The 15,319-nt window shown below is 44.6% G+C and overlaps 1 protein-coding gene across 1 annotated transcript; it reads right to left on the reverse strand.

Moving 5' to 3' along the window:
- Nucleotides 1–3,849: 3,849 nt before the first annotated feature.
- On the reverse strand, nucleotides 3,850–11,224 carry LOC101638252 (olfactory receptor 51E1). The gene is made up of 2 exons (XM_004717528.3): nucleotides 11,201–11,224; nucleotides 3,850–4,845 (listed from the first exon to the last, which is right to left on the reverse strand). Exon 2 carries the CDS (start codon nucleotides 4,801–4,803, stop codon nucleotides 3,850–3,852), a length of 954 nt encoding a protein of 317 aa, XP_004717585.1. The 5' UTR covers nucleotides 4,804–4,845; nucleotides 11,201–11,224.
- Between the last annotated feature and the right edge of the window lie 4,095 nt (nucleotides 11,225–15,319).

Here is a 15,319-nt window from a genome sequence, read left to right on the forward strand (position 1 = left end):
TGTTTGTTTGTATACTTGAGTGGTGGTAGAGTTACATGAGAGATACAGACATGGAAATAAGAAGTTATAGATAACTTGTCTAAGAAACTTGGCTGCCAGGGAAGAAACAAAAGAGGAATATGGAGTCCAGTAATGTCCATTCTTGTTGTCTTAAAATGTTAGTCACGTAGTAAAGGAGCCCCTGAGGTTCAGTGGTTACTTTTTGCTTGGTGACCCACCTAGTCAGCAGTTTGAAACTACCAGCAGCCTTGTGGAAGAAAGACTGAGCTTTCTACTCCCCAAACAGTGATAGTCCGGGAAACTCACAGGGGAGGTCGTTGTGAGGCAGCATTGACTGGATGACAGTGAGCTTGGTTTGGGGTGGTGCAGTGGGTACTTGTGGGCCTGCAATCCGCGTGATCTGCAGTTCTGATCTGCAGTTCGAAACCACCAGCAACTACAAGGTAGAACGGCGGGGCTTTCTAAGAAGCTTCCGTACACAGTCACAGTCCCAGAACCCCACAGGGAGTTGTTATGTATCAGCACTGACCCAATGGCAATGAGGTTGGTTTTGATTTTTCTTTACTTTGCAGTACCAGACAAGCTAGTATTGCCTGGCATCATGATGGTGAGAATGCTAGAGGCAGCATTTGGTTTTCAGAGGCAGAAGAAAATAAGACCTAGGCAACGCCAGCTGGTGCTCAAGGTGTTGACAGTACAGTCTGCAGTATCCGTGCCCAGCAGAGGTAGCAGTGAATGTCAATTAGGCCAAGAAATGAGCCTCTGACAATTAATATCTTATAGGGTGTGTGTGTGTGTGTGTGTGTGTGTGTGTGTGTGTGTGTGTGGTGGAGTATATAGTCTCTTGAGAGTAACATGATGGGTTAATATGCAGAAATACTACACAAATAAGGTCCAGTGAAATTGGACTGTGTCCTGTGAGTCCTGTTAAATAATAGAAAATGAATAAATGAAACACACTGCCATTCCATTGTTTATAACTCATGGCAATCCTATATGAAATCGCAGGATTGCCCTATTGGGGTTCTAGGAATCTTTACAAAAGCAAATCACCAGATCTTTCCTCCCACAGAGTTTCCACAATTCCAACCACCAATCTTTCCGTCAGATAATGAGCGGTGTGCTGTACAATCAAGAGTAGATGCACTCTTAAGTTTCCTGGTAGAGGAAGAGGCTTCCTTCTGGAATCCATCAGTAAATAATAAGAAAGCCCCAGTATTTGGGTGCTGTGCGAAAATCTTCCTTTGGAAGATTGCTGATATTGCTGTATCAGGATCAGAAGAAAGAGGCAGGTAGTAACAACAACAATAATAGAAACAAAAACTTTATTGGGTGTCTACCACATGTCGAGCACTGGCTGCTATCTCTAGTAATGGATTCCTTTTCGGAGTGGTCTAAAATAACCTAGAAAGGACATTGTTAAGAGGTTGGGCAGGATGAAGCCCTACTTTGTTCATGCTCCAGGAAGGTAAGGAGAGAGTTCCTCTTTAAGAAGAGCTTCCGCTCCCTGGGATCAAGCTTTCTTCTGAGGCTCTAAAGCGCAGCAGGCTAAAACGGCAGGTGGCAAGCTTGTTCTGTAAAAGGCAAGATAACCCACCTCTTAGTTTCTGCAAGCCTCACGGCCTCGGTCGTAACTACTCAATGCTGCCGTGGTAGCATGAAGGCGGCTCTACGTGATGCGCATGGCTGTGTCCCAATGGAACTTTATTACAGACAGTGAAATTTGAATTTTTCACAATGTTCACACATCACAAAATATTATTTTTAATTTTCCACGAGTGCTTAAAATGTAAAAGCTATTATTAGCTTTGGGGCAACTAGCAGGTGGCAGGTCAGATTTGGCCAAGAGGTCATAGTTTGTAACCTTTGGCATAAAATTTTTAAAAAAAATAAAAAGATCATTGAGAGACAGCGACGTCCTTGGCTAGACAAAATGTGCGTTAAAGAAGCCACTTTGGCTAGATGATCGCATCTGGATCTCCCTTCTTCGCAGTTGTGAAGAAGTGAGAGTCGGAGCGAAGGTTCCATTAGCTAAAGAAAAGTGTTCGAAAGAAGGAAGAACTTCCGGCTAATGGGGAGTCCTATTTCTCTTATCGAAATTGATTCATTCTACACACATTTTTCATCAGCTGTACGCTATTAGAACTTACCCTAAGAACTTTCATTGCTAATCACACTACTTCCCTATGAGCCACTTCTTGGGAACTACAAGCACACGCCTATTGTCACAACATAAGTACGGTGGCAGATGGACATGGAGCAGCCGAGAAGGCAAGGATTAAAGTCATAAGAGCTATTGGCAAGATGTCCATAAATACACCACTAGATGAGTTAGAGAAAAAAAAATATATTCCTGGGAAAATGAAGAAATTCTTTTGGATTTTGGCTCGGAGGACAGTTCGGTGCAACTTTCTTCAGTCGTCCTGCATCAGGGTTCATCCGACACCAGTTGCCTCCACCATGCCACCCAACTTCAAGTCCAACGAGATCTTGTACTTGAGGTGCAGCAATGGGGAAGTCGGTGCCACGTGTATGCTGGCCCCCAAGATCAGCCTCCTGGGTTTATCTCCAAAGAAGGCTGGTGACGACCTTCCCAAGGCAATCGGTGACTGGAAGGGGTGAAGGATTACTATGAAATTGACCATCCAGACCAGACAAGCTCAGATTGAAGGGACGTGATGTGCCTCTGCCTTCATCGTCCAAGCCCTCAAGGATCCATCCCCAGACAGAACGAAGCAGATAAACCATAAGAACGGTGCAAACATCACTTTTGCTGAGATCGTCGGCATTGTCCATCAGATGCGACACCCGTCTTTGGCCAGAGAACGCTCTGGAACTATTAAAGAGAGCCCGGTACCGCCTTAGTCGGTGGGCTGCAATGCTGATGGCCACCATTGATGGCCATCAGCTTCCTGACGGCATAGATGACTTCTGTGGCAGTGCCGTGGAAGACCCAGCAAGTTAAGAAGTACAAAAGAAAACACTCAATAAAGGACCATTTAAAAGCCATGAAAAAGAAATGAAGAAATTTTAAAATCTGGCCTACTAGTCTTTCTTACAACCCCTTCTCATAACATTAAATTGAGTGGCAAAAGGCTTGCTTTTTATTTTTGAGCTTGGGTGACCTCATTCAATTCACAGATCCCTATTGGCTCACTAGGGAAATTGAATATTAACCATATTTCAATATTAACCATATTTCTGCCCAAATGTCAAGGTTCATGAGAGAATTAAATGAGGAAAAGCCTATCAGCGGGCTGTGAAAACTGCCCCAACTGCATGCGCCATCTTCATGAATGCTGGCAAAGACAGTCTTTCCGTGGTGGTATGTCCCATCCTCCACTCAGCGGCGACAGCCTGGAAGCACCTAAAGGCCTGATAGAGGAAGCCCAGGTGCATCCCCTTTCTTGAGATCCAACATATTTGGGATTTCTGAAGAGGAAGTCATGACTTTTTAGATGAAATTATCCGGTTTTGTTTGACTCATGTTTATTTCCCATTTGTCATGTTTATCCCTTGATAAATGTTCTTTATTTGTTTTTCTTTCCTGTGGGGAATCACATGTTGGACATAAATGAAAACGATTTAGATAGTTAGATTGAACGGTTAAATGGGAAATAACCCTCCGATGCCAACCAGCTCTGAGAAGAATAAAAGGGAGAAAATCTTGAAAAAAGTGGAAAATGAGAGTGGGAATTCCGCTGCCCCTTACCACGTGAAGATTCTGCATCCAGTCTCGCCTTTGAAGACCAGCGTTTTTATTAGGAAGCTGTGTGTTCCTTTCTCCAAATACTGTCTTCAAAATGCTGATGTCAACTTCCGAGCCAAAGGCAACTGGAGCACGGACATCTAGGTACCTGAGGTCTGGGTGGTCACATGTAAAAGGCGAAGGATGCGCTGCCGGATCTGCTTTGTTTTCACTCCATACACAATAGGATTGAGCACTGGCGGGACAAGCAGGTAGATGTTGGCCATGATGACGGGCAGGAGGGAGTCATGCCGCTTGCCAAAGCGGTGCACCATAGACAAGCCAATGAAAGGAACATAAAATGTGAACACAGCGCACACATGAGACACACAAGTTCCAAATGCTTTTGCCTGAGCTTCACGGGTCAAGCCCAGCACGGTCTTGAGGATAAGCAGATAGGAGAATGAGATGAGGAGTGAGTCCAGGCCAATGGCAGAGATGATGACAATCAGGCCATATATGATATTGACCCGGATGTCAGCGCAGGCCAGCTTCATGACATCTTGGTGTAGGCAGTATGAATGGGAGAGGATATTGGAGCGGCAGAACGGCAGCCGTTTGATGAAGATAGGCAGGGGTGCCATGAGCGCAGCGCCCCGTACCACAGCAGCCATTCCAATCTTGGCAACACGGGGCAGCGTGAGCACAGTGGCGTGGCGGAATGGGTGGCAAATGGCCACATAGCGGTCAAAGGCCATGGCCAGGAGCACTGTAGACTCCATGCCAGATAGGGAATGGATGGCAAACATCTGTACCAGACAAGCATCAAACTGGATGGTAGTGGAATTGAACCAGAAGATGGCCATCATTTTCGGCATGGATGAGGTGGAGATGAGGACATCGATGCCAGAAAGCATACAAAGGAAAATATACATGGGCTCGTGTAGGCTGTGCTCAGTCCGCACAATGTAGATGATGGTTAGGTTACCTAGCACCGCAATAAGGTACAGGGAGCACAAGGGGAAGGCCAACCAGAACTGAGCCCTCTCCCAACCTGGGAGGCCTATGAGGATGAAATGTGTAGCGCTGGATTCATTGCCATTGGGGCCCACCATCGTGAGGGAACCGCGCCTTGACCAATGCCCGGCAGACAGAAGCTGGAATGCAAAAATAAGGCACTGTCAGGTCTTCCCGAATTCCAAAATGGCAGCTCCTTTTCTACATCCAGATGGCCCATTTACAAACCCTACAGTAATCCTAGCTTTTTACCTAGCCAAACACAGAAATGGTTCTGAACTCAACGAAAGCATCGTCAACACTCAAGGTCAGGATGTAAATTCACCCAGTCCGAGAGCTACTTGCCTATAAAGTCAACCATGGTCATAAGTATAATACTAAGGCAAACATTCTAAGAATAGTTTAACTCATTTAATTTACCAAATACAGACTGTAGATTCAAGACACATCAGTCTTAGATAATTAAAAAATCTCAGCACTTGCTCTGTTCTAATCTATCTTTATATCACCCTGTGCTTAATACCATCTGTAAGTTTACTGTTAGAATTACATTGGACTACCATTAGGACGAACTCCAATACAAATATAGCAAACATTATAGTAATCTTCAGAATAAATTGTGGTTGGCAGTCAGACATGAAACCCACTAGCTCCCTGGGTCCTTGTTGCATAACCAGATCCTGGGTTTCTTTCTCATCACATCATCTCTCATCACATGACCCAATTCTCCAACCACATTGAAGGGAAGTAGTACAGCCAGGAGGCTTCTTGTAAACCAGTGGTTCTCAACCTTCCTAATGCCATGACCCTTTAATACCGTTCCTTGTGTTGTGGTAACCCCCCAACCATAAAATTATTTTCGTTGCTACTTCACCACTGTAATGTTGCTACTGTTATAAATTGGGTGAACCCTGTGAATGGTCATTCAACCCCAAAGGGGTCACAACCCACAGATTGAGAAGCGCTGTTGTAAAAAAGGTGGCCAGGCTTCTCCTCACATATTTCGGATATGTTACGGGAGGAACCAATTCCTGAAATGGGGCCTCATGCTTTGTTAAGTAAATGGTCAATGAAAAAGTGGAAGACAACATGGATTGATACAGTGGCTATAAAACTGGGCTCACACACAACAATTTTAAGGTTGTGCAGGCCTGGGCCCTGTCTCGTTCTATTGCTTGTAGAGTCTGTAACAACCTTCTTCACAGAAAACTGATTCCCAGGCTTCTCTGTCTTTTTTACATCTCACTGGTCAAGAAAACAGTTACTTTCAGACCGCCCTCCTTGATTTCCCATTGGGAAAAATCTTGCTCATGTTTTTAATCCTGGCTTAAGTCTCTCTCCTCTGATACTTTCCTTAAGCCCCTTTCTCCTGGGTTTAAGTAAATGGTTCCTCCTCTGTGCTCCCAAAGAACTTTGTTTGGGCTTCTTTGTATATACTTATCATCCTGAACTATCATTAGTACTGTATTTTTCTTCTCCTCAATTATGGACTTATTAAAGGCAGCTACTCTTTTACATTCAGTACTTAGTATCCAAATGAGATTTATTGAGAAGGAAAACAAATTTTATCAAAAGAAATAATTCTCTATTAAGCATCTAAGAAAGACTAAGCAAGTGGAGACATACTTTTTAACAGGGTAAAAGAATGTTTTTAAGGTAATGGGGGGATGGTCTTAAACTCATAAAAAATAATCTTTAAGATCAGATAGAAAAGTTCTTTGCCCAAGAAGCCAGCAGGCATGAAAATGTGTGTGGCAAACAGGGCTGCTGCCAAATCCTGGCTCTAAATAAAGGCAAAATGGATAGGCTGTGCAGCTTGTGCCTGAGAGAGAGGTGGTAACTTAGTATCACTCACCTGAAGAGATCAAATAGATGGCTCTGGTACTCTGGCAGGCCAGATATCTAGAACAACCTGAACTATCACATGAGCAAACAAGACAGAGCAGGACAATTCCCAAGATAAGACCGCATTGCCTTAGTAAACATGAGAAAAGAGTTATGGGTTAGCATATGCACATTTTCTCCACTCTAGGTTGACAGATGTAGTAAACAGACTACTGGCCCTATGGATGAAAATCTTGGGTCTAAATAAATTCAGAGGGTAATAATATAATAAGCTCATGGAGTTATAGTAAGAGTGCTGGGGGGTAAGGCATGTGAAAAGGTGTCAAAAAGACTGTACCAAGGGCACATACTCATGTTGCTGTCAGCAAGGCATGTGAAAAGGTGTCAAAAAGACTGTACCAAGGGCACATAATCATGTTGCTGTCAGCATTGCAATGTGTTTGATGAAAATGTGTGGACCTTTCAAACTGTTCATTTCCCTCTCTGTGTCATCTTAGTTACCACTCCTCCTCAACACACACAAACACACCCGCACACACCAAACACTCCATCTCTCACAGTGGCAGAATTGGGGGTTGATATTTCAGAAATTGAAAAGAGTAAGACTCAGGTGGTCTAGAGCCAAGGTACTTGGAGTGTAAAAAGTGAGCAATGATTTCCGGAGGCAAAAATAGCTCAGTGGATCTATCAGAATTGCCCCAGCAGAACCGATTGCAATGATCGATGTACAGCGTACACATCCATCCCCGAGGGGAACAAACAGAAAGGTGGGTGAAGGGAGACAGGGGACAGTGTAAGATATGAAGTAGTAATAATTTATGATTTATCAAGGAGTCCCCAGGGTAGAAGGGGAGGGGAAAAGGAACTGATAACAAGGGCTCAAGTAGAAAGAAAATGTTTTGAAAATGATGATGGCAACAAATGTACAAATGTGCTCGATACAATTGATGTATGGATTGTGATAAGAGCTGCATGAGCCCCCAATGAAACGATTTATTAAAGAAGAAGAAGAAGAACTGGCCCAGCAGAGAAAGGAAGAATGGAGAGGAAGCAGCACAAGGAAGGGCCAATGTCTTTCCTAGCTGTGGGCCCCAGGATAGCCCTCCAGCCCTGAAACCCAGCAATCCGCCACAGTGCTGCCAGTGGACAGTCAGAGGGGCCGTATGACTGACCACCCCTGTAGCCTGCCCAGGTGGAGCAACTGCCTTAATCAGGGTTATTCTTGTGTACTCAGAGAGAGAGAGAGTTTTGAGCACAGAAAAGACGCTGGGAAAAAGTCACTTTGTTTCGAAAATAAAACACAATCAAGCACAAGAAACTAAAAAATTTCTTTTCTTTTCTTTAATTTTAGAACACCCACAGTCACTGCCCTGGCCCCAGGGACTACCCCTGAGCCTCATAGTTTCTCTGACCAAGTCAGGCTGTCTTAGCAAGTCCCGGGGAGGCGTCTTTGAAAAAAACTAAGACATGCTTCTCTGTCCTTTTCTGGGATGGGAAGCAGGACCTTCAAGCTGTCCAGCATGGGAATTCACGTGGAAACCTTCACGTCTCCTTCACGTCTCCTTCTGCCTTTCCCTCGGCTCTCCAGGGCTGTCCCCTCCAGTGCCACCTCACTTACCTTGGCCCGGACCAAGACCAAATCCACTGCTACTGAGTCAGTGCCAACTGGTCGCAGCTCTCCAGAGGGTGTCCAACGCTGCAATTCTTTAGGGCACAAAGAGCCTGATCTTTCTCCAGAACCCCTGGCGGTTCAAACTGCTGACTTTATACTCAGCAGCCACTACACCATCAGGGCCCAGAGACCATGGGAATGCAGGCAGCAATTGGATCAAGGGCCATCTCTTTTGACCTAAAAAAGCCATGAGGTCACTCCTGACTCTGATTTTGTCATTTTCATAAGAAACGAGCAAGTGCCTACAAAATGCCAGGAACTGAACAAAATTTGAATTCAACCCTCAGACAACAGCATGGTAGGAACTGTAATGTATCTTCTGTATATGTAGGGGATGAAACCAAGCCCTGAGTGGTTAAGTAATTTTTCCACGACTCATCAGGTAAGTAGTTAAGATTACACTTAAGTAGATGTTCTTACTCCCAAGCCTGCACATGTTTGACTTTATTCTAGGCTGCCTTTCATTGTGCTGCATCTTCTAACAGATAATAAAATCTGTCCAAGAGGTTGAGGAGAAAGGAGGATTCATCGGTAAGTTACCTGACCCAGGTATGCCTTCGAAGGAAAACCAAGAGGACCGTGAAGAAGACCCTCCTGAACTGGGATTTGGGACACTCCCCACTGCTCAGCCCAACTTCTCTATCTGTGACTTCGAAAGGCCCCTCAAGAAAGCTTTAAAACTTGTGCCCTCCATCGACTTCTTCTGTCTTATACGGCTCTTCTTTCTTGGTGCCTCTCAACCACTTGTCAAGCTGCTGTCATTTATTCATTTGACAGATCTAGAAATTGGGGGTTGGTTAGAACTCTGAATGCAGTTTGCACTACACCTGGCTACTGACTACCCCTCCCCAAGTTGCCTTAATGAGGAACTGCTGCTTTGTAAAGATGATTTCGACGTTAATCTCTGAGGAAGACAATGAGGATCGATGAAGCCAGAGGGCCTGTTCATGCTCCTCATACCTGGCTCGCTCTCCCATGCTTGCTTCAGTGGGTAAGCTGAACAGGGAGAGCATGCGACACGGGGTTTGTTGCCACAAAAGGCCCATGCCTGGAGCACTGATGGCAGGGTCGGACTCGACTCTTAGCCCCTGTGGGAACATCTAGAAGAGACTACCCTTGGAAGAAAGCCCAGACGTAGGAGCATCTGGCTCACTGTTCCAAGCCCAGAGAAGGAAGACAGAGCTCAAGGACAATGGACTGGCTGGCAGAGATTGAAGGAGCTCCTCCCCCTGACCTACATCCGCCCCAAATGATGGCACCTCCGCTTCCCAAGGCTTTCTTGGGTTTGATAGAGTGCACACATTGTTTTGAAATCTTAGTTATTCTTTTTGGAACAGAAAGGAGGAAAGATGAGAAGGGGCATTTCCCAACTCTCAGAAAGCAGAGCCAGGCTCCCAGCCTCCCTTTCATCACTTCAGGCAGCCTCACCCTCCAAACCATTCCCAGATGGATTCCCACAGGCCAGAGAGTGAGACCGAATGACCACTGCTCTCTGGAGCTGCTCTGACTGTCTCTGACATGCAAGGAAATGTAGAATTAAAGGAGGAGACTGATCCAGGACATACATGCATTTTTGATACACTCATTTTTTCCAACAACTATCAATGTGCCAGACATTGATGATGCTGAGGTAGAGGGACAAAGTTACAGCCCCCAAAGGACAGGGAGAAGCAAACATTCACCCATCGTGGTACACTGTGGTAGCAAGTGCTAGGACAAGGGTAAACATGACATGAAAGGTGCATCATAGTTTTCCAAGTCAGCCTACTTCCCTGAGGAGGTCTGGGCTAACCCAGCAAGCTGGGCAGCAGGGGGCAGCAATATTCAGTTATGTGTCTAAAGCTGGAGGAAAAGCAATAAATCAAATAGATAAGGGCACTGTTCCCACAGAGCTCACTCACTAGAAAGAGAGCATCAAAAATAAATAAATAAGGAAAGACATTTCAGGTAAAGATACATTCACTGAAAACACCAAATGAGCTGGCACCTGCTAGCTAAAACACCAGTCATTCTCAGATCTTAGGAGCTCTGTTGGCCCAATGCTTAAGCATTCCATTGGCTGTTTGCCAAATGGTCTGTGGTTCAAATCCACCATGCGTGTAAAGATCTGGGGATCTGTTCCCCTAAATACTACAGTCTAGGGATCCCTTTGCGACAGTTCGACTCTGCCCTGTACAGTCACCATGAGTTGGAACCGACGACAACATACTGAGACCTAGCGAAAAAGCATTCCGGGCAGAGAACCCAAGAAAGTGGTCTTGCTAACTTAGTTGGTAGCTCAGCGATCAGAAAGAGAGTCAATATGTCTGAAGCATAGATTTGGCAGGAGCCAGCTTGGGCAGAAGTTTGCATTTAATTATGAGTGACTTGGAGGAATTTAAGCAACAGACTTGATCTAATTTGTTTTACAATACATCTGGCAGAGGCAAAGACCCAGAGAGAAAGAGAACAAATCTTATTTGTAAAACCTAAACGTTGGAGTAGAATCAAAGTTAAGGGAAGTCACTGTGTGAATTAGTAAATCCCTTTTGTCACTCGGTTGAAGACTGAACCCTGACCCAAGGCCAGATGCGACAAGGATCATAGCCCCAGTGTGATCATTAAGTTTCCATCTCAGCCACAACCTGACTTCTGTGCCGGGTATGGAATGAGCCCCAGTCTTGCTCAGATCCCCCACTCCAACCCCAATCTCGGACTGAGCTTCAACTACACCAACAACCTGAGCACTGACCTTGTTCAGAAGCCAAGCTACAATCTAACCCCAGCCCAAGCATCTTAACCTTAAGTCTACTCGTCACCACACAAACATACAATTGCTACGATTCCATTGAAACACGGGACTCCTTGATATTCCCGACCTCACCCCTGCACTTCTGGTACTTCATAATCTGATTTTCATTCACTCAGAAGAAAACGTGTAGGGACTCTACCTACAACACCCCACCAACTGAAATACTCCTCCATTCTCTTTCACTCACCTCAACTGCACCAAAGGAACGTGTGCCCCGTGTTTATTACTCTTCCTGAAGAAGTCTGACAAGCTGCAGTGACTGAAGGGTAGCTTTCCCTGTCTCCGCCTCCTCCTTTGAGCCAGCCCAATGCACGTTCCTTATTTATTCTCTGCCTGACTTCCTCCTTTTTTTCTGTTCCTCCCTGCTAGGGCCAAAGTGCTGCCCAGGGGGTCCATTGGCAGGTACCACTCACCAGGCAACTGTGGGTCTGGTTTTCTTCTGTGTCCTGGGAGTGTGTGTCTGGAGGCAGATGGAAGGAGGGGGAATTGGTAAAGAGGGTCTCCAGAGTCTTCCCCAAATGGGTACTGTTGTGGCCAGCTGGGCTATTTGTGATCGCTTCCAAGTGGAGAATGAGGAAAGAAAGGTTAGAAGAAGTTTGTGGTGTTGCTACTGCCTTTTCGAGGTACCCTTCTCCAGCTTTATCATGCTTACTTAACTCGAGGGAAAGCAGCATCAATTTGTGCAGATCCAAGGACTACGGACCAACTCTTCTTTCTCCCGTAGTTTCTCTCTCTCCTGCCTTCTTTCCCTTGGTGTTTCCAGTCTGGGTCCTTTCTGCGCCTGGAAACCACGGGGCCTATCCTTACATCCACACAGTCCTATAGCTACGTGTACTTTTCTCCCCGGTTTGGGCGCCTGATTCTGGTTAACTCATAACAGGGTCCCCAGGGACAGTGCCTCTGCCTCCTGCTCCCTGACCTTGGATTACCGAGCATCTGGCTGAGGAAGGAGGAGGTGATTTCCTTAACCCTCCCCAACCCAACACCAGCCATATAAGACTAATCCCATCTGCTTTCTCATTTAAGGGCAAAAATAGTAAGAGAACTTTTTAGAACAGTTTGAATATAAACTAAATATGTTACATTTTTTAAAAATCAGGAATAACTATTTCTATAAATAAACTAAGTTTTAGTTGGTTTCCCCTTACTTTTGACTGATCCATGTGAGTTATAACTCACAAACTAGAGCAATACTATCCAAAATTTTCCAAAAATAAACAATGTCAGATCAGGCTGTGGCAATTCAGTTCCCATCTCTTGATATAAGAGCTCAATCTGAGATTACAGGTTGACACTCATGCACTAACATCCACCTTGAGCCATCTCTACTGCCTCCCTCAACCTCCCATTTGTCTTAGAAAACACAGATACTTTTAAAATCTCTATACCGCAGAGACTTCAACCACCAGCCAAGATGGAGTAACAAGATAATACCTATCTCAAAAAACTAAAATATGGAAAATATATATGAAACAATGGCTTGCAAGATACTGGACATCAGACATGAGGGCCAGTGCCCCTTGCGATGTAGGAAACAAATGAAGTGAACCCTAGAGTTCTTCCAGCTTATTAACTGTAAACAGCATCAGAGTTGCAGTAGAGGGAAGGGGGATCCAGGCAAAGTCGAAGGGAATTCACGGAGTGAAAAAGATGGAGCTGAGCATTCAGGAAGAACTCTCAACCAACCCAACCAGAATTGGAAGCAGCGTACCAGAGAAGAGGGAGACAACTGCAGAGATCTTTGGAGGGACCCCCTTAAGAATTCAGCTGAGCAACGGTTTCTCCTTATTGCTCCTGTCGAATTGATTCCAGCTCACCATGACTCACTCTGTACAACAGGACAAAGCCCTGCCCAGTCCCACGCCATCCTCATCATTGTCCCCATGCAGGGGCCCACTGTTGCAACCACTGTGTCATCCACATCACGGACAGCTTCCTACATTCCCATGGACTAAGTCTCTACTTTCCCAAGCAGAGTGTTCTTCAGGGGAAGGTCCCTCCCAACAACATGTCCAAAACACGTAAGACAAAATCTCACCATCCTCATTTCTAAGAAGCATTCTGGTTGTACTTCTTCAACAAGATTAGTTCATTCTCCTGACCAAACCAAACTGCCATCAAGTCATTTCTGACTCTAAGAGACCCTATAGGACAGGGTGGAACTGCCCTCTGAATTGCCAAGGATGTAGCTCTTTACAGGTTTAGGAAAGCTCCTCTTTCTCCCATTCTTCCGACGCAAGGAAAACAAACTCACTACCATCAAGTCAATACCAACTCATAGCAACCCTATAGGCCAGGGTGGAACCACCCTGTAACTGGTGACAGGAGCAGAAAGCCCCATCTTTCTCCCAAGTAGCTGGCTTGTGATTTCTAACTGCTGACCTTGACAATCGTAGCCCGACATGTAACCACTGTGCTCCCCGGGTGCCTATTATTCTCACGGTACAGTGTATATTCAATATTCTTTGCCAACATCATTATTCAAAGGCATAATTTCTTCTTCAGACTCTCTTATTTATTGTCCAGTTTTCATGTGCAGAGGAGGCAACTGAAAATTCCAAGACTTGGTTCAGGTGTACCTCAGTTCTCCAAAGGACATCTGGGCTTTCCCAGAGGCCTTTTGCAGCAGATTTTCTAAGTGCAATAAATCATTTGATTTCTTGACTGCTGCTTCCTTGACAGTGTTGATTGTTAAGTCCAAGTAAAATTAAATCCTTGACAACTTCAATCTTTTCTTCTTTTATCATCATGTTGCTTATTGGTCCAGTTGTGAGGGTTTTTGTTTTCTGTAGGTTCAGGGGAATTCAAGAGCACTTCAAAGAGTTCATGGGAGAATTCCACTATTATTTCATTCCATTTTTCCATGAACTTTTTGAAAAACACCCCATACACACTGAAGACTCAAATCTTTTGTTTTTATCAGAAAACATTTCAAGTTGTCTTTGATTTCAGCAAGCAACAGTGTATGCTAAATACACCACAGGGTTTTCGGGAGTCTTCTTCTGATCCTGAGGCTGTGTTCTTCTTCATGTAGGCCCGCTTCTCAAGTTACGAGCTCCGAAACAGATTGAGTCAGTATACCCTGACACTCACATTTCCTGATTTTAAGGACATGGTATCCCTTGTTCTGTTCCAACAACTGCTTCTTGGTCTGTGGAGAAGTTCTGCATGATTTCTCTGTTTCTCTCAAATTACTTTCTCTCCAAGAAATCCGATTTTGAGATCTCTGTGGTTTAAGAGTTGTGTCATAAAGGAAGGAGCTCTAGAATTAAGTCATATGGCCCTAGGTTAGTTGTTTAATATTTTGAAGGCTTGGTTTCTTCATCTGTAAAATAGGAGTACAAACATTCCATACAGTATAATGTTGGTTTTAAATAACAATAGACCATTAATACCTGGGAAATCATGTTGTGTACTTCATAAAATATCACAAGCCCAATGTAAGGCTGTATGTTCTAGATAAAAGAATAAACAATGAAGGTGGGTAGGATGAATAAAAGTGAATTCGTTTATCTAAAGTGAACCCGAATATACTCAACCAATTCTTCTCTTTTAGTGACACCAGTCAAATAGACATTGAATATTAGGGACAGAGGACATATATATGAATAGTACCTGGTCCTGAAGGGAGATAGACAGTTATCATAAGACTATTTAGTTCTATGACAGAGAGATAAACAGTTATCATATAACTATTTAAGCTCGATGGTAGAGAAATAGACATGCATTGGAATGTGGGATTTTGAGGTCCATGATAAAGGGGAATGTAGAGACTATGGGTAGGTAATGTAGTGGCTAAGCCCTTCATTGCTAACTGAAAGGTCCATGATTCCAAGCCACCAGTTGTGTTTCACCGGTGAGATAGTTAGTTTATTGTGCCAGCCTGGCCGATAAACACATCTGTGATTAATTGAAGGATGGAGAGATAAATGGCTCGGCAAGCCTCGCCTTAATTGTCTCTCACTCTTTCATCATCAGGCCAGTGTGCAGCTGCCTTGCTTGTCCTGTGCCTCAATTTGCAAGCTACACTACCTGTGGACTATGTCGCTGTAATTTGAGGTCCCTTTAAGACCTACCTCGCCATGCAATTGGAATTTACATCTCTTGAGCTGGGGACTGACTGTTGATGACCTGGCTGGCTGTTGGCGACCTTCCTTGCTGTTTGCTGCCTGTGCCGGGAGAATCTGAATCTCTCTACAGAGGACTGCCTGGCGGCCCTCGAGACTTGAAGGACTGCCAGTGTCTTACAACTCTCTAACACGTTTGAATTATACTGAGCCATTTGTACTGTTTTATAATTTAACAG

This window comes from Echinops telfairi, unplaced genomic scaffold (assembly GCF_000313985.2).
Source record: "Echinops telfairi isolate 266 unplaced genomic scaffold, ASM31398v2 ScPeMD7_41;HRSCAF=154, whole genome shotgun sequence".
Classification (NCBI taxonomy): Eukaryota; Metazoa; Chordata; class Mammalia; order Afrosoricida; family Tenrecidae; genus Echinops; species Echinops telfairi.

Bases quoted from the DNA above. Each gene is read 5' to 3' on its own strand.
- LOC101638252 (XM_004717528.3), bottom strand. From the start codon at position 4,803: ATGGTGGGCCCCAATGGCAATGAATCCAGCGCTACACATTTCATCCTC.